At 43.6% G+C, this 18274-nt stretch overlaps 1 protein-coding gene across 1 annotated transcript in view; it reads left to right on the forward strand.

Annotated features, from left to right (window-relative positions):
* The window catches only part of LOC118399141 (dolichyl-diphosphooligosaccharide--protein glycosyltransferase subunit STT3B), an 86787-nt gene that overhangs the window by 61533 nt on the left and 6980 nt on the right, over positions 1–18274 (forward strand). The window contains exons 5-10 of the mRNA XM_035794964.1: positions 4880–4979; positions 6577–6675; positions 13329–13475; positions 15070–15118; positions 15423–15577; positions 15982–16193. Coding sequence (XP_035650857.1) covers positions 4880–4979; positions 6577–6675; positions 13329–13475; positions 15070–15118; positions 15423–15577; positions 15982–16193 — 762 coding nt within the window. The remainder of the gene's footprint in view (positions 1–4879; positions 4980–6576; positions 6676–13328; positions 13476–15069; positions 15119–15422; positions 15578–15981; positions 16194–18274) is intronic.

Raw genomic sequence — 18274 nt, forward strand, 5'->3', positions numbered from 1 at the left:
CCTCATAAAGTATTTATGAGGTTCTCAGCAGCACATGTCAGCTCTTCAGGTGATTGTTTGTAAGATGTCCTGCGTTCTGGAGGTTATTATTAGAAGTCAAGCAATGATCACAACTCTTGAGGCCCTTTTTACAGTGGAAAAATTGATCCAGAGCTTTGCAGCGTTGCGGCCTACCTCCCCAGGCCCCACCTGACTTTCATCAAAACAACTTTCTCCCACAGCCCCAGTTTATCTACTCCACTAATGCCGTCTCATACCCCCGTTGGTGACCAACAGCATCTCCGGTTATTCTGTTTCCAGCATCCTACCCCCCGCAGAGGTGCCTGAGCCTCTTCAGCCCCGTTCTGAGCCAATCTAGCCCCATAGCAAGACCCTTACCCTCCCGTTTACCACTACAATTCCCTCCGTCTCCCTATGCTTCTTCATAGTGGCCCCTGGGTGGCCAGATAAGTAGTGGAGTGTGGGTAAAGATAATGGCTAAAGTCTAGGCTCTAACGGTGTCTGGTTCTTTGCTGACCCCATTATGACTGCAATAAGACCTGTCCATTAGGGTCACTGGGCCAAATGCTAGCTTGAGGTGCACACACTAACAGGCTAGCATTGGGCCCGTAGGAAGCCCTAACATAGCGGAACAGCCCTTCCTCCTGCGTGTATTGTAACCTACAGAAACAGGTCTTCCTCATTCAAATCAAATTGTAATACAACCCGTGTAGACCTTAAAGTGAAATGCGTACTTACAAGCCCTTAACCAACAATGCTGTTTTAAGGAAAATATGTGGTAAGTGAAAAATAGGTAAGAAAGAAAATACGAAATAAAACGAACAAAGAGCAGCAGTAAAATAACAATAGCGATGCTATATTTTTTTATTTATTTCACCTTTATTTAACCAGGTAGGCAAGTTCTCATTTACAATTGCGACCTGGCCAAGAAAGCAAAGCAGTTCGACACATACAACGACACAGAGTTACACATGGAGTAAAACAAACATACAGTCAATAATACCGTATAAACAAGTCTATATACGATGTGAGCAAATGAGGTGAGATAAGGGAGGTAAAAGCAAAAAAAGGCCATGGTGGCAAACTAAATAAAATATAGCAAGTAAAACACTGGAATGATAGATTTGTTATAGGTGGGCTATGTACAGGTGCAGTAATCTGTGAGCTGCTCTGACAGTTGGTGCTTAAAGCTAGTGAGGGAGATAAGTGTTTCCAGTTTCAGAGATTTTTGTAGTTCGTTCCAGTCATTGGCAGCAGAGAACTGGAAGGAGAGGCGGCCAACGAAAGAATTGGTTTTGGGGGTGACGAGAGAGATATACCTGCTGGAGCGTGTGCTACAGGTGGGAGATGCTATGGTGAGCAGCGAGCTGAGATAAGGGGGGTCTTTACCTAGCAGGGTCTTGTAGATGTCTCAAGGTCTCGAGTATGAAGCGAGGGCCAGCCAACAAGAGTGTACAGGTCGCAATGATGGGTAGTATATGGGGCTTTGGTGACAAAACGGATTGCAATGTGATCGACTGCATCCAATTTGTTGAGTAGGGTATTGGAGGCTATTTTGTAAATGACATCGCCAAAGTCGAGGATTGGTAGGATGGTCAGTTTTACAAGGGTATGTTTGACAGCATGAGTGAAGGATGCTTTGTTGCGGAATAGGAAGCCAATTCTAGATTTAACTTTGGATTGGAGATGTTTGATATGGGTCTGGAAGGAGAGTTTACAGTCTAACCAGACACCTAAGTATTTGTAGTTGTCCACGTATTCTAAGTCAGAGCCGTCCAGAGTAGTGATGTTGGACAGGCGGGCAGGTGCAGGTAGCGATCGGTTGAAGAGCATGCGTTTAGTTTTACTTGTATTTAAGAGCAATTGGAGGCCACGGAAGTTGAGTTGTATGGCATTGAAGCTTGCGTGGAGGGTTGTTAACACAGTGTCCAAAGAAGGGCCAGAAGTATACAGAATGGTGTCGTCTGCGTAGAGGTGGATCAGAGACTCACCAGCAGCAAGAGCGACCTCATTGATGTATACAGAGAAGAATCGGTCCAAGAATTGAACCCTGTGGCACCCCCATAGAGACTGCCAGAGCTCCGGACAGCAGACCCTCCGATTGGACACACTGAACTCTATCAGAAAAGTAGTCGGTGAACCAGGCGAGGCAATCATTTTAGAAACCAAGGCTGTCGAGTCTGCCGATGAGGATGTGGTGATTGACAGAGTCGAAAGCCTTGGCCAGATCAATGAATACGGCTGCACATGTTTCTTATCGATGGCGGTTAAGATATCGTTTTGGACCTTGAGCATGGCTGAGGTGCACCCATGACCAGCTCTGAAACCATATTTGAAATGGTCGGTAATCTGTTTGTTGAATATACAGGAGGTACCGGTACAGAGTCTATATGCGGGGGCACCGGGTAGTAGAGATAATATTTACATTAGGTAGAGTTGAAGTTACTATGCATAGATAATAAACAGAGAATAGCAGCGTAAACGAGGGGGAAGGGGGCAATGCAAATAGTCTGGGTGGCCATTTTATTAGATGTTGAGCAGTCTTATGGCTTGGGGGTAGAAGCTGTTGGGAAGCATTTTGGACCTAGACTTGGCGTTCTGGTACCATTTGCCGTGCGGTAGCAGAGAGAACAGTCTGACTAGGGTGGCTGGAGTCTTTTACAATTTTTAGGGCCTTCCTCTGACACCACATGGTAAAGAGGTCCTGGATGGCAGGAAGCTTGGCCCCAGTGATGTAGTGCCTTGCAGTCGTAGGCCGAGCAGTTGCCATACCAGGCAGTGATGCAACCAGGATGCTCTCGATGGTGCAGCTGTAGAACTTTGAGGACCCATGCCAAATCTTTTGTCTAGTGAGGGGAATAGGTTTTCTCGTGCCCTCTCTTCATGACTGTCTTATTGTGCTTGGACCATGATACTTTGTTGGTGATGTGGACCCCAAGGAACTGAGCCTCTTCAGCCCCGCCGATGAGAATGGGGGTGTGCTCGGTCCTCCTTTTCCTGCAGTCCACAATCATCTCCTTTGTCTTGATCACGTTGAGAGAGAGGTTGTTGTACTGGCACCACACGGCCAGGTCTCTTACCTCCTCCCTATAGGCTGTCTCAACGTTGTTGGTGATCAGGCTGATCACTGTTGTCATAAGCAAACTTAATGATGGTGTCGGAGTCGTGCCTGACCGTGCTGTCAGGAGTGGACTGAGCACGCACCCCTGAGGGCCCCCCGTGTTGAGGATCAGCATGGAGGATGTGTTGTTACCTACCCTTATCACCTGGGGGCGGCCCGTCGAAGTCCAGGATCCAGTTGCAGACGGAGCTCTTTAGTCCTAGGGTCCTTAGCTTAGTGATAAGCTAAGCAGTAGTCAATTCTCACGTAGGTGTTCCTTTTGTCCAGGTGAGAAAGGGCAGTGTGGAGTGCAATAGAGATTGCATCATCTGGGGCGGTATGCAAATTGGAGTGGTTTCTGGGATAATGGTGGCAATGTGGGCCATGAACGACCTTTCAAATCACTTCGTGGCTACAGACGTGAGTGCTATGGGTCGGTAGTCATCTAAGCAGGTTACCTTAGTTTTCTTGTGCACAAGGACTATGGTGGTCTGCTTGAAACATGTTGGTATTACAGATTCCGACAGGGAGAGGTTGAAAATGTCAGTGGAGACACTTGCCAGTTGGCTACGGAGAGTGTAATCACACAGTCGTTCAGAACAGCTAATGTTCCCATGCATGCATCAGTGTTGCACGCCTCGAAGCGAGCATAGAAGTTATTTAGCTCGTCTGGGAGGCTCGTGTCACTTGACAGCTCTCGGCTGTGCTTCCCTTTGTAGTTTGCAAGCCCTGCTACATTCGACGAGTGTCAGAGCTGGTGTAGTACAACTCTATCTTAGTCCTGTTATTGTCGCTTTGCCTGTTTGATGGTTCGTCGGAGGGCATAGTGGGATTTCTTAATTCATTGTTTTGTGTAAAGGAAGCTACTCCAAGGACAAGTGCTCTTGTCATAGAACTACTGTCACACCATTGCATGAAAGCCTTACAGGGATGTCACTTGGATGTTTCAAGGGGGGGTTGTAATGCAGAAAAGGTTTCTCTCATACACATGCGTCTTTCTCTCAAACACACACACAACGGCGAGGTCATTAGCAGTAGATATGCAAGATGTTTCGTCAAATTACGCTCAAATTACGTTCCGGAGGCTGCGGGATGTGACCCTCAGAGCGAGACACTGGCCTCGCTTTCTCCTCAACACCACCCCCCCCCCACTTCCTCTGGGTTGGTGTTGTTTTCAATTAGCAACCTCATCTCTCACAGAACTGCTGTGTCCAAAAAAATAGTTGTCTCTGTTTTCATACGGTTCAGCTGTACCTAATTGGCTCATACCATCTAAAGCTAAAGATACAAATGGCTGTGAAAAGGTAATTACATTTAACCACTCCAGAAGGAACTTGAGGCGATTTATCTCCTTCTAGGGTGACTCTTGCTTTTGTAATTAGGGGTAATTGCAAAACTTATTTTAACCATAGATGAGTGACTTGTGAATGCAGTGTGTGATTGTGTGGCTAAGCAGGTTTGTGTCAGTTTGAGCATTTATCCCAAAAGGCGGTCCTAAACAGAGGATGAAACATTTTTCTACTATCCCTCGCCGTCTGTGCTCTGTACCCCCTACACAGTGTGGTTTTTCAATGGAGCCGTTTGAAGTACTCCGGCTGACGTTTCTGTAGAGTGTTCTATAAGCCCCTCTGTTTCACACCGCGTCTCTCTGACATTGTTGCTGCATAATTTCATGGCGCTTTTTAAAGTTGAAGCATTTTACTTCAGTCATGGCGTTAAACAGGATTTGAATTGGTTTTATATGGTGCCACTGCAAATGTCCATGTATTACTGTTGCAGGTGTCAGCATGGGGAGGATATGTCTTCATCATCAACCTGATCCCGCTGCATGTGTTTGTGCTCCTGCTCATGCAGCGCTACAGCAAGAGGGTCTATATCGGTGAGTGACCACAACACCCTCTTCATAGGTTCCACCTCCGTCACTCGGTCGCGCCATGCCATGGATATGAACGTTCTCAAGCCGCCCTCTTCGTGATTAGGCCAGTCATTCTGGACGGAGGCTAACTACTGTTTAGTCTAAATTACACTGTAGTGCCTGGATATACGATGACATTGCTAAAGTGGTCAACATTTTTTGTAGGAAACAACTTTGCCAGCATTATCATGTCGTCAAATTGACTTTAGACAGATGGCAATGTTGTCATTCGCTAGCAAAGTTCGTCATAAATACCTAGCAATGCTAACGTTAGCTAGCAAAAATCTGGTGTCCTTCCCCTAGCTAATGTTATACTGCATCTAAAGTCAATCTAGCGACATCAACATTATGACAAAAGGTTTTCCTCCTTCTGAATGGCATTGTATTTCCAAGCCACTATACACTTTTGATGAAATCTTCATCAGCTCTCATTGACGATGAATGTGACTGCAAACCTTCTCTATCTGCTAAAGAAATGTGACCACACGCACCTGTTTTCCTCTAACCACTAACACCGGTTTGCTCTTTTGAATGTGACTGCATGGGGGGGGGGTTAGTTATTCTGAATTTGACTGTGAGACAGCACATTGCAGAAATGCTGCAGCATCATAAGCAGTACATATTTAGCTGAGCTGAAGGAACAGCAGGCTAGCTGGGTCAAGATAAATGGTCTTGCATCAGTTACTCTTGATTGTCCGTATTACTCACAGTAAACAGTACCTCATTCTTGGGTGATTTGAAAATAAATGACGACCCTATTTAAAGAGGGCCTCGACCCCGCTGTACTCAATCTCTCTGCATTTTCCCCAACAAAGGATTCCACCCTTCGACAATAACCATTCGTTAATGCAGACTATCTTTGCATTGTTGTGAGACATTTATGGCTTCGAACGCAGAGACTGTCAACCTCAAGCACCCTTTTTAATAGAAGAGGGCTTTGCATAGTTATTCAAGCAACCATCTTGTGCAAGGTCTTGCTCCTTTAAAGTGCTTCATAACCATCTCGTTTTGATCTAGTTTTAACCTTCCTCCTTCATCTACAATAGAGAAAGCTCTTCTAAAAAACTAGATGCCTTTTTGGCATCGGCGCTTGCCACAATGGGAGTCCCTCTTGACCAAAACTGCAGTTCTATTTCACACAGTTCATTACTTGGCTCCATCAGTCAACAGGCGATAATGAATCTTAGTCGAGAGTGCTCAGGGCTAGTCACAGCCACTTCAAAAAGCTCCAGTGTTCAGGAAAGTATCAAATCTTAATTAGGGCACACTACTTAGAATCAGCCCCCCAGCTACAAAGGTGGGAGTTCTACTGCCGGCACATGTTAGGGCCCCCCCGCTGCACTTTTCTTTTCCCACGTCTATGTAAATGACTCCAGATAAGACGTTAATTGTATTTACGCCAACGCAGGAGTTGCATTGCGAAAATCAATTCACAAGAAATACCTCTAACTGAAGTGATAGTGGGTATTGAATAGAACAGTATCTGTGTTTGACCTTTTTTGTTTGATCTCATCTCTCTCTCGATCCCTTTTCTTTGTCTGTTTCTCTCTTTCTCCCTCAGCTTACAGCACTTTCTACATTGTGGGCCTGGTGCTATCCATGCAGATCCCCTTTGTGGGCTTCCAGCCAATCAGAACCAGCGAGCACACGGCGGCAGCAGGTAAGCCTCGCCACTTTTTTGTTTGTTTGTCTCCTGAGCGCACAAAAAGGACTCGCCATTAGACGCACGCCGCTTTTTCATATAACCAGGTATGTCTCGTTGAGATCTATTTTTCAACCGACACCTTGGAACATGACCAAGCAGTTGTGTTCTCTTGAATGGGCAGCGCTTTTACTATTTCGTTGATGCAACTTAAGTGTTCCTGTCTCGCCAACGGTCCCAGCTACTCCCAGACAACATTTAGCTTTAACTTTCTCTCCTCTAATTTTTTTACTTTTTTTAAACCTTTATTTAACTAGGCAAGTCAGTTAAGAACAAATTATTATTTTCAATGACGGCCTAGGAACAGTGGGTTAACTGCCTGTTCAGGGGCAGAACGACAGATTTGTACCTTGTCAGCTCAGGGATTTGAACTTGCAACCTTCCGGTTTCTAGCCCAACGCTGTAACCACTAGGCTACCCTGCCGCCCCAATGATGCGAGTGTGTCTTCGGTCTGTTGCGTGTAGAATATCCTAGCCTATTCATTGATAGGCCCTGCTTTACTGAAATTGCGAGACATTGCAAGCCAATATATTGCAAGATACAGCATTCCAATTACGAGATACAGCTTTGGATTACCGATAGATAGGCCTAGTGCACTGTTCTGACTCGGTGTGCCTGGTGTCCGACCTGCCTAAACTGTACCCCTCCCCTCTCGCTATGAAAGATGCACGTTTGTTTTTGTTCTCGGCAGTACAGCAACTAATCTGTCTAGCAGAATCGAATCTTGGCCCCAAGAAGCTACGTGCAAGGGGTTTGAGGAATCAATTATTTTGGAGTCGACTCCACCACGTCATCGCTAAGTTGGAAAATTGAGTCCTGTATGGCAATACTTTGCAAGTTAAATGAGAAGGTGATGAAATGCAAACTTTGCGAGGTGTAATATAGGTACAGTATTTGTAGTTCAGGTGCTTAACCATCTGAAAGGGACTCATTGTGAGACCCAAGCCATTGCTGTCAGCAGCACAGCTGCATTGTGAATTAATGTGGAATTTTTCTTATCGTTTTATTGGAGAGACTTTTCTTTCCCTCTGTTTTGAACATTTAAGAAATTGTCCATTTGCCAACATCCCTAGTAACAGGACTACATGGCTCTACAGCATCCATTTCAGCTTCCTCTTAGTCTAATGTAGCTTCAGTTTGATTTCTGATGTGGTGTTTGTTACGAGGGTGAACAGGGCGGCACAGCATGTCAGCGTCATGGGCTTTGAGGAAGGCACCAAGGCTCTCTCAAAGGATGGGCTTGTTTGGTGTCGGGCAACAGCTGCTCGTAACATCTGGCGGCGTGTCTACAGCAGCAGAGTGACGGGTGTTGTTAGTGTCACCCGCTCTCTGGGTTCTGGAGGAGTTATGACCTTGGAATGCTCCCGGGGGGTTGGAACTTGGAAGTGCTCCTCTGTTTTGCTAAGAGGAGGGAAGTAAGTGAAACGGGGCTCTGTTCAATCAGTAGTTCCACAAGAGAGGGACACCAGAGAAAAAAAAACAGATCCCATTTAGCCTGAACTGTTCCTGTTATTCAAATACTTAAAAATAAATAATAATAATAATAAAGTGGTGCTACCGAGTTACACATGAGATAAACAAACGACACAATAGAACAATCTATATATAGTGTGTGCCAATGTAGTAAGATCAGGGAGGTATGGCAATACATAGGCCATAGTGGCGAAATAATTACAATTTAGCATTAACACTGGAGTGATAGATGTGCAGATGATGATGTGCAAGTAGAGATACTGGGGTGCAAAAGTCAATAACAATATGGGGTTGAGGTAGTTGGGTGGGCTATTTACAGATGGGCTGTGTATAGGTGCACTGACAGCTGATAGTTAGTGAGGGAAATGTAAGTCTCCAGCTTCAGAGATTTTTGCAATTCGTTCCAGTCATTGGCAGCAGAGAACTGAAAGGAAAGGCGGCCAAAGGAGGAGTTGGCTTTGGGGATGACCATTGAAATATACCTGCTGGAGGACATGCTATGGGTGGGTGTTGCTGTGGTGACCAATAAGCTGAGTTAAGCCAGTGCTTTACCTAGCAAAGACTTATAGATGACCTGGAGTAATATATAATAATATAATAATATAATAATATAATAATATATGCCATTTAGCAGACGCTTTTATCCAAAGCGTCTGCTAAATGGCATATATTATTATATTAATGGAGTCAGTGGGTTTGGCGACGAATATGAAGAGAGGGCCAGCCAATGAGAGCATACAGGCCGCAGTGGTGGGTAGGTGACAACAGATGGCACTGTGATAGACTACATCCAATTTGGTGAGTAGAGTGTTGGAGGCTATTTTGTAAATGACATCGACGATGTCCAGGATCTGTAGGATAGGCAGTTTTACGAGGGTATGTTTGGCAGCATGAGTGAAGGATGCGAAATAGGAAGCCGATTCTAGATTTAATTTTGGATTGGAGATGTTTAATGTGAGTCTGGACAGAGAGTTTACAGTCTAACCAGACACCTAGTTATTTGTAGTTGTCCACATATATTCTAAGTCAGAACCGTCCCGAGTAGTGATGCTGGTTGGGCTGGCAGGTGCGGGCAGCGATCTGTTGAAAAGCATGCATTTAGTTTTACTAGCATTTTAAGATCAGTTGGAGGCCACGGAGTGTTGTATGGCATTGAAGCTCGTTTGGAGGGTTGTTAACTTCTTGATGCACCCATCCCGTTAGCGGGATCATTTTCGTCAACCACCGCTGAATTGTAGAGCGCCATGAAAGCACAAGTGCAATATAGCAAAACACAGCTTAGTTTGTTGTTAATCCACCTGGCGTGTTAGATTTCAATTAAGTTTTTCGGTGAAAGCATACCAAGCGTTTAGCGTTTTATTTTAAAGACATCTCTCTCAGTAGGCAAAATATTACAAACGGCTAGCAGCCAAGTAGATTGGTCAGAAAAGCTATAAATTATATCGCTTACCTTTGATCTTTGGATGTTTGCACTCACGAGACTGCCAGTTACACGATAAATGTTCATTTTGTTCTATAAAGATTATTTTTATATCCAAAATACCTCCATTTGGTTACCGCGTTATGTTCAGAAATCAACAGGCTCGAGCGGTCACGACATCGCAGACAAATTCCAAATAGTATCCGTAATGTTCGTAGAAACATTTCAAAAGTTTTTTTATAATCAATTCTCAGGTTGTTTTTACAATATATAATCGATAATATATCAACCGGGAATGTAGCTTCTTCAATAGGAGAGAGAGAGAAAATGCTCCAAGCTGTTGCGCTTACACAACGCTGCTGGCTCCCAGCCAAACAATGACGCGATGTGATCTTTCTCGCTAATTAAAAAAAAAATAAAAAAGCCTGAAACTATGTCTGAAGACTGTTCACACCATGGGGAAGCCGGTTGATATCCCTTTAAATGGAGCGAAGGCAAGCTATGGAACATGGCGCTTTCAAAATCGAGGCCACTTCCTGGTTGGATTTTCCTCAGGTTTTTGCCTGCAATATCGGTTCTGTTATACTCACAGACAATGTTTTGACAGTTTTGGAAACTTTTGTGTTTTCTATCCTAATCTGACAATTATATTGACTTGTTAATCGTTTACTCCATGTGTAACTCTGTTGTCTGTTCACACTGCTATGCTTTATCTTGGCCAGGTCGCAGTTGCAAATGAGAACTTGTTCTCAACTAGCCTACCTGGTTAAATAAAGGTGAAATAAAAAATTAAAAAATTAAATATGCATATTCTAGATTCTGGGCCTGAGAAATAGGCATTTTAATTTTGGTATGTTTTTCATCCAAACATCAAAATACGGCCCCATACACTCAAGAGGTTAACCTCTCTGGGATATGTGGGACGCTATCTGGCCAAAAGCCAGAGAAAATGCAGAGCGCCAAATTCAAATAAATTACTATAAAAATCAAACTTTCATGAAATCACACATGTAAGATACCAAATTAACCTGTTACTCCTACCCCCTACTTTTTTGAACATTCTGTTAAAAATCGCGCAACATTTCAGCGCCCTGCTGCTCATGCCAGGAATATAGTATATGCATATGATTAGTATGTGTGGATAGAAAACACTCAGACGTTTCTAAAACTGGTTAAATCACGGCTGTGACTATAACAGAACATGCGTTTCATCGAAAAGCGCAGGAAAATCTGATCACTGAAAATAGAAATATATATCCATCCGCCACTTCAACCCATTGATAAAGGCGAACCACAATAAATGGGGCTGAGGTTGCAATACCTACAGCTTCCACACGATGTCAACAGTCTTGTCATTTGCCTAGGCTTTGTTTCTTGGTCAAACGAAGAAGAGACGAGCCATTTGTTCAAGCCTCCGACCGGATATTTTGGTTGAGATTTACCCGGACATTATTTCCAGACGGACAGCTAAAGAATATACTTCGCCATGTGATCAATTTGATCGCTTATTAATGTTTACTAATACCTAAAGTTGCATTACAAAAGTATTTCGAAGTGTTTTGTGAAAGTTTATCGTCGACTTTTTTAACTTAAAAAAATGACGTTACGCTATTTTTTTCCGTTTATCACACAGTCTTCATAGATCAATATCTAGGCTATATATGGACCGATTTAATAGAAAAAAAGACCCAATAGTGATTATGGGACATCTAGGAGTGCCAACAAAGAAGATGGTCAAAGGTAATGAATGTTTTATATTTTATTTGTGCGGTTTGTGTAGCGACGACTATGCTAATTATTTTGTTTTACGTCCCCTGCGGGTCTTTTGTGGGGTGTTACATGCTATCAGATAATAGCTTCTCATGCTTTCGCCGAAAAGCATTTTAAAAATCTGACTTGTTGCCTGGATTCACAACGAGTGTAGCTTGGGACGCCTGCGTGTCAGGTAGGAGCAAGAGGTTAAAGCTACACGTGTTGTGAATCCAGCCGACATGTCAGATTTCAAAAAAGGCTTTTCGGAGAAAGCAAACACTGCTATTATCTGAGGATAGCGCCATAGTGAACAAAGAGAGAACATATTTCAACCCTGCAGGCACGACACAAAACGCTGAAATAAAAATAAATCATGCCTCACCTTTGACAAGCTTCTTCTGTTGGCTCTCCAATATGTCCCATAAACATCACAAATGGTCCTTTTGTTCGATTAATTCCGTCGATATATATCCAAAATGTCCATTTATTTTGCGCGTTTGATCCAGAAAAACACAGGTTCCAACTTGCGCAACGTGACTATGAAATATCTCTAAAGTTACCCGTAAACATTTCAAACATAACTTTAGGTATTTTTAAAGTAAATAATCGATAAAATTGAAGACTGATGATCTGTGGTTAATACAGGAAAAAAACAAACTTACACTACCTTCATTACACAAAGGAAAAACCTCAACCAATTTCTAAAGACTGGTGACATCCAGTGGAAGCGGTAGGAACTGCAAGAAGGTCCCTTAGAAATCTGTATTCCCAATGAAAACAGTGACCCCAAAAAGAAAAAATCTGAATGGTTTGTCCTCTGGGTTTCGTCTGCTACATAAGTTCTGTTATACTCAGACATGATTCAAACCGTTTTTAGAAACTTCAGAGTGTTTTCTATAAAAATCTAGAAATAATATGCATATCTTCTGGGGATGAGTAGCAGGCAGTTGAATTTGGGCATGCATTTCATCTGGATGTGAAAATACTGCCCCGTCACCAAAAGTTAAGTGTCCAGAGAAGGACCCGAAGTATACAGAATGGTGTTGTCTGCGTAGAGGTGGATCAGAGAATCACCAGCAGCAAGACCGACATCATTGATAAATACAGAGAAGAGTCGGCCCGAGAATTGAACCCTGATGCACCCCCATAGACTGCTAGAGGTCTGGAAAACAGGCCCTCCGACTTGACACACTGAACTCTATCTGAGAAGTAGTTGGAGAACCAGGCTATTTAGTCTGCCTATAAGAATGCGGTGATTGACAGTCAAGCCTTGGCCAGGTCGATGAACACTGCAGCACAGTACTGTCTTTTATCGATGGCGGTTATGGTATCGTTTAGGACCCTGAGCGTGGCTGAGGAGCACTCATGACCAGCTCGGAAAACAGATTCCGGAGAAGGTACGATGGTATTCGAAATGGTCGGTGATCTATTTATTAGCTTGGCTTTCGAAGATTTTAGAAACGCAGGCCAGGATGGATATAGGTCTGTAACAGTTTGGGTCTAGGGTGTCTCCCCCTTTGGAGAGGGGGATGACCGCGGCAGCTTTCCAATCTTTGGGGATCTCAGACGATACGAAAGAAGTTGAACAGGCTAGTAATAGTGGTTGCAACAATTTCGGCAGATCATTTTAGAGAAGGTCCAGATTGTCTAGCCCGGCTGATTTGTAGGGGTACAGATTATTCAGCTCTTTCAGTACATCAGCTGTCTGGATTTGGGAGAAGGAGAAATGGGGGGGCTTGGGCTAGTTGCTGCAGGGGTGCAGAGCTGTTAGCCGGGGTAGGGGTAGCCAGGTGGAAGTATGTTGTCATGTATTATTACAGCATCAGTTTGTAGCACATCTACCATCACATGAAAGTCCTTCTGATTCAAAATGTTTCTCTATAAACCTGCTTGCGTGAGAGATTAAGGTTACTGTTATAACGTGCATACGCCAAATCTGTGATTTGTGTGTGTGTCCTGCCACAGGTGTGTTTGCACTGCTCCAGGCATATGCTTTGCTGCAGTACCTGAAAAACAGGCTCACCAAGCAGGAGTTCCAGACCCTGTTCTTCCTGGGGGTGTCGCTAGCTGCTGGGGTGGTGTTCCTCACCGTCATCTATCTCACCTACACTGGTGAGTCACTATACCTTACCATTACACATACAGCGCCTTGAGAAAGTATCCACACCCTTGACTTCTTCCACATTTTGTTGTTACAGCCTGCATGAAACATTTCTCAAATGTAGAGTTTTTGTCACAGGCCTACACACAATACCCCATAATGTCAAATTGGAATTATGTTTTTAGATTATTATGTTTTTTTTTTTTTTTTACACATGAGTAATAATTATTCAACCCCTTTTGTTATGGCAAGCTGAAATAAGTTCAGGAGTACAAATTGCTTAAGAAGTCGCATATTAAGCATACTCACTCTGTGCAATAATAGTGTTTAACATTATTTTTGAGTGGTCCCTCAGTCGAGCAGCTATTTTCAAACAAAGACCTAAGAGGTTTTCCAATGTCTCACAAAGAAGAGCATCTATTGGTAGATAAAAATAGATTTAAAAGAAGCAGACGTGGAATTCCCTTTGAAGAAATAAGTTATTAATGACACTTTGGGTGGTGTATCAATACCCCCAGCCACTACAATGATACAGGCGTCCTTCCTAACTCAGTTGCAAGAGAGGAAGCAAATTGCTCAGGGATTTCACCATGAGGCCACTGGTGACTTTAAAACAGTTAGAGTTTAATGGCTGTGATAGGAGAAAACTGAGGATGCATCAACAACGTTGTAGTTATTTCTCCACAATACTAAGCTAATTGACAAAGTGAAAAGAGGGAAGCATGGCCAGAATACATGCATTCTGTTTGCAGCAAGGCAATGAAGTAATACGGAAAGAAATGTGGCAAAGCAATTCACTTTTTGTTCTAAATACAAATGTTTGGGGCAAATTACAACACATTACTGAGAACCACTCTTCATATTTTCAAACATATAGTGGCGACTGCATCATGTTATGGGTATGCTTGTAATCGTTAAGGACCGGGGCGTTCTTAAGGAAAATAAATCAATGGAATGGAGCTACGCACAGGCGAATACCAGGTTCAGTCTGCTTTCCACTTCACTGGGAGATGAATTCACCTTTCAGCAGGACAATAACTTAAAACACAAGGCCAAATCTACACTGGAGGTGCTTACCAAAAATACTAAAGAAGAATGTTAGTTATGCATATTCTTAACCGCCACTGCTCAACATTCCTCTCGAGTCCCGACCCACATATGCCCTACTACTGAACAGACACCTGACCCACTAAAGCAGGGCAATTTAGTTGTTGGGCTAAAACGGGTCAGTGTCTTTTGTCTAACTCGTAGTTAATTGCACTCATCTCGTGTCTCAGGTTGGAATCAGTCCCTGGTTAGAATGGGCGACAGTGAAAACCTAAAGCGTTTCGGCTCTTGGGGACCAGAATTGAAAAGCCCTGAACCAAAGGGTCCCTATTTACTTTCATTTTTATTTCTAAATGTTTTTATTGAACCTTTATTGGTCCAATTGTGCCACGCCTTATGGGACTCCCAATCACGGCCCGGTGTGAAACGGCCTGGATTATATCTGTACACTACCCATACACACCAGTGTCAACCATATGCCAAAAAGTCCTCATAATAACCACTAATGAAAGCATGTTCAAGTTTCCAGTCCTGTCTATTCATTGTTTGTTCATTTAGGCTACATCGCACCGTGGAGTGGACGGTTCTACTCACTGTGGGACACCGGGTAAGCATTGCTAACCTTCATTCACTTTCCCATCGATGAAACACGTTGTTTAATTGAATGTGTCTGCGAAAGGGCTTAACGCCATCCGTAGTTTCAAAGGAAATGCGAGAATAGTATTTTCTTCTCAAAATAGAATAGTATTTTTTTCTTCACGCTTCGACTACATTCTGTATATAAACTGCAGCGTGTCTGATTAACTGGCGCATGTCTGCATTAAGCAGCGCTTTAAATCTCTTCCCTGAAGTACCAGATGTTTCTCTTCTATCCTCATCACTCTTTTCCTGCCCCCTCTCACCCTCTCCAGCTACGCTAAGATCCATATCCCCATCATCGCGTCGGTGTCGGAGCACCAGCCCACCACCTGGGTGTCGTTCTTCTTCGACCTCCACATCCTGGTCTGCACCTTTCCGGCAGGACTCTGGTTCTGCATCAAGAATGTCAACGACGAGCGCGTCTTTGGTAAGCCGGGGGCTCATTAACACACACTGACACTCAACATACACATCATTTGAATAAACGTGAATATTTCGAGGGGAATCTGGTCATTTGAGAAGAATATGCATTATAGCAAGGGCAACATGTTTTTGATATACTGTACAAACCTGTTCTTAGATGGTGTATTGGAGGAAATGCTGACCAGTGTCACACAGCTCCAGTGCAGGAGCTGGTTTCTGTTTTTCCCTTCTCCTTATTTGATCAATTAATGCCATTGATAGCCCCGAAACTGCACATCTGTTCACCCAGCTCTAAATCAGTTTGTCTCAGATGGGAAAAAAACACCCGTGAGGATCTGAGTTGTGCACCATGCACTTTTGACAAATGATCCTGCCTTTAACCTTTCCTGCCTCTCTGCTGCCCCCCAGTGGCTCTCTATGCCATCAGTGCAGTCTACTTTGCTGGGGTGATGGTGCGCCTGATGCTGACCTTGACGCCGGTGGTTTGCATGCTGTCGGCCATAGCCTTTTCCAGCGTGTTCGAGCACTACCTGGGGGACGACATGAAGAGGGAGAACCCTCCCATAGAGGACAGCAGCGACGAGGATGACAAAAGGAGCTCAGGGAACCTCTATGACAAGGTCGGCAGGAGTCGTGGTCCAGGGCTCATAAAGCAACTCAGAGTAGGAGTGCAGATCAAGGATCAGGTTCTCACTGTCTATCTTATGACCAGTAGGGCTATAATTTAACAAAGCTAACGCAATGGTGAACCTAAGTGCTGGCGGTACCGCTATATGTTTAGAGGTGTCACAAATAATTTAGCTATTTTCACAACCAAGAGTGATGGTCGCTGGCAGTGGCACGAAAGGGCTGGGTTTTTATGATTAAATAAGTTGTAGGTGTGTCGACGCTTGACCCCTCACTGGCCAATCAGAACATGCTCCATGGCTAAATATGTGACCTACCACCTGGATTCGATCTGCTTTGAAGTTGATACACTTGGCCTGTGCATGTTTTTGAAAACTTACTGGAGAGCTCTTTGTCTACACACATTCAGCATCATTCACACCCTCTTAAGCCTTCACCACACCCTCTTAAGCCTTAACCACACCCTCTTAAGCCTTAACCACACCCAATTTGTCACATGCACAGGATACAGAAGATGTAAACGATTACTTCCAATTAGTGAAGTCTTGTTTAGACATGTAGCGAGCAAAACAATGAACCATAATCTAAACTCTAATGCCACGTTCAAAACCACTCTGAAGTCTCTGACTTCAGTGATGGGGGAAAACGAGCCCCGACTGGGGACAAATCATTTTGAACGGTCATCCAACTCGGGAACTCAGGCCACTTTCTAGCGCTCCGACTGGGGATAAATCATTTTGAACGGTCATCCAACTCGGGAACTCGGGCCACTTTCTAGCGCTCCGACTGGGGACAAATCATTTTGAACGGTCATCCAACTCGGGAACTCGGGCCACTTTCTAGCGCTCCGACTGGGGATAAATCATTTTGAACGATCATCCAACTCGGGAACTCAGGCCACTTTCTAGCGCTCCGACTTTCCGACCTGAAGATTAGTGACGACATGATTTGACCTCGTATTTGTTAGTTTCCAGTTGTTTTGAACGTGGCAGTACTACCATGCATGCATCTGCAGTTAGCTAAAGCTTACCAACTAGGTTCAATGTTAGCTAGTGAGCTAACATTAGGCTATAACTAGCAATGCAAATGGATTTCTGAGATACAAATACACCTAATGTTAGCTAGCTAGCTAACAATATGGTTTACCTGGAAATGAAAATGTATAGCTTCAGGTCGCGCCGAACGTCAGACAAGAAGTTCCGTTACAGCCCGTAGAAACATGCCAAACTAAGTATGGAATCAATCTTTAGGATGTTTTTAACATAACTTAAAGAAATTGTCCAGTTGGAACATTAACTGTCTGTACAAATTAAGTGGGACGTAGCTACCTTTCACGTTAGCGCGCCAGACCAACAATATTTATACTGTTGACATCTAGTGGAAGTCTTGTATCTTCAATGGGGCTGCGTTGAAAAACTACAAACCTCAGATGTCCCACTTCCTGGTTGTATTTTTCCTCAGGTTTTCGCCTGCCATGTGTGTTCTGTTATACTCAGACATCATTCAAACAGTTTTAGAAACTTCAGTGTTTTCTATCCAATAGTAATATGCATATATTAGCATATGGGACTGAGTAGGAGGCAGTTCACTCTGGGCACGCTATTCATCCAAAAGTGAAAATGCTGCCCCCTATCCCAAAAAGGTTAACCAGCTAATTGCAGCATTACCGCAAAAATGGAAGGTGGGACAAGTAAGGACTTGTCTGTCGGCCCTGCATTAAAGTCCAAAATTAGTAAAGAAAATTCTGAAAAATAATAATAAAAAATGGACATCTGTGCCATATAGATTGCAAAATAGTTGGAAAGTGATTTTCGATGTACCGATTCGATGGCACATGGTTTATGAGCTGATATACTAAACAACACTGGATTCAAAACAGAATTTTCCAATTTAAATTCCAAAACCAATTGAGATTCTCCAACTGCCCTCACCTCATAAGCCTACCTTTTTTAGTGGGGTTTTGCATTCCCCTTTTACACCTCTTTAGTGTACTCTGCTCTCACAATGTGAACCCTTATCCGCTAGTTCCAGTTGACACCTACAGGTAACTGCCAAAAATAAAGAAGGATGCAAA

This window comes from Oncorhynchus keta, chromosome 20 (assembly GCF_023373465.1).
Source record: "Oncorhynchus keta strain PuntledgeMale-10-30-2019 chromosome 20, Oket_V2, whole genome shotgun sequence".
Taxonomy (NCBI): domain Eukaryota; kingdom Metazoa; phylum Chordata; class Actinopteri; order Salmoniformes; family Salmonidae; genus Oncorhynchus; species Oncorhynchus keta.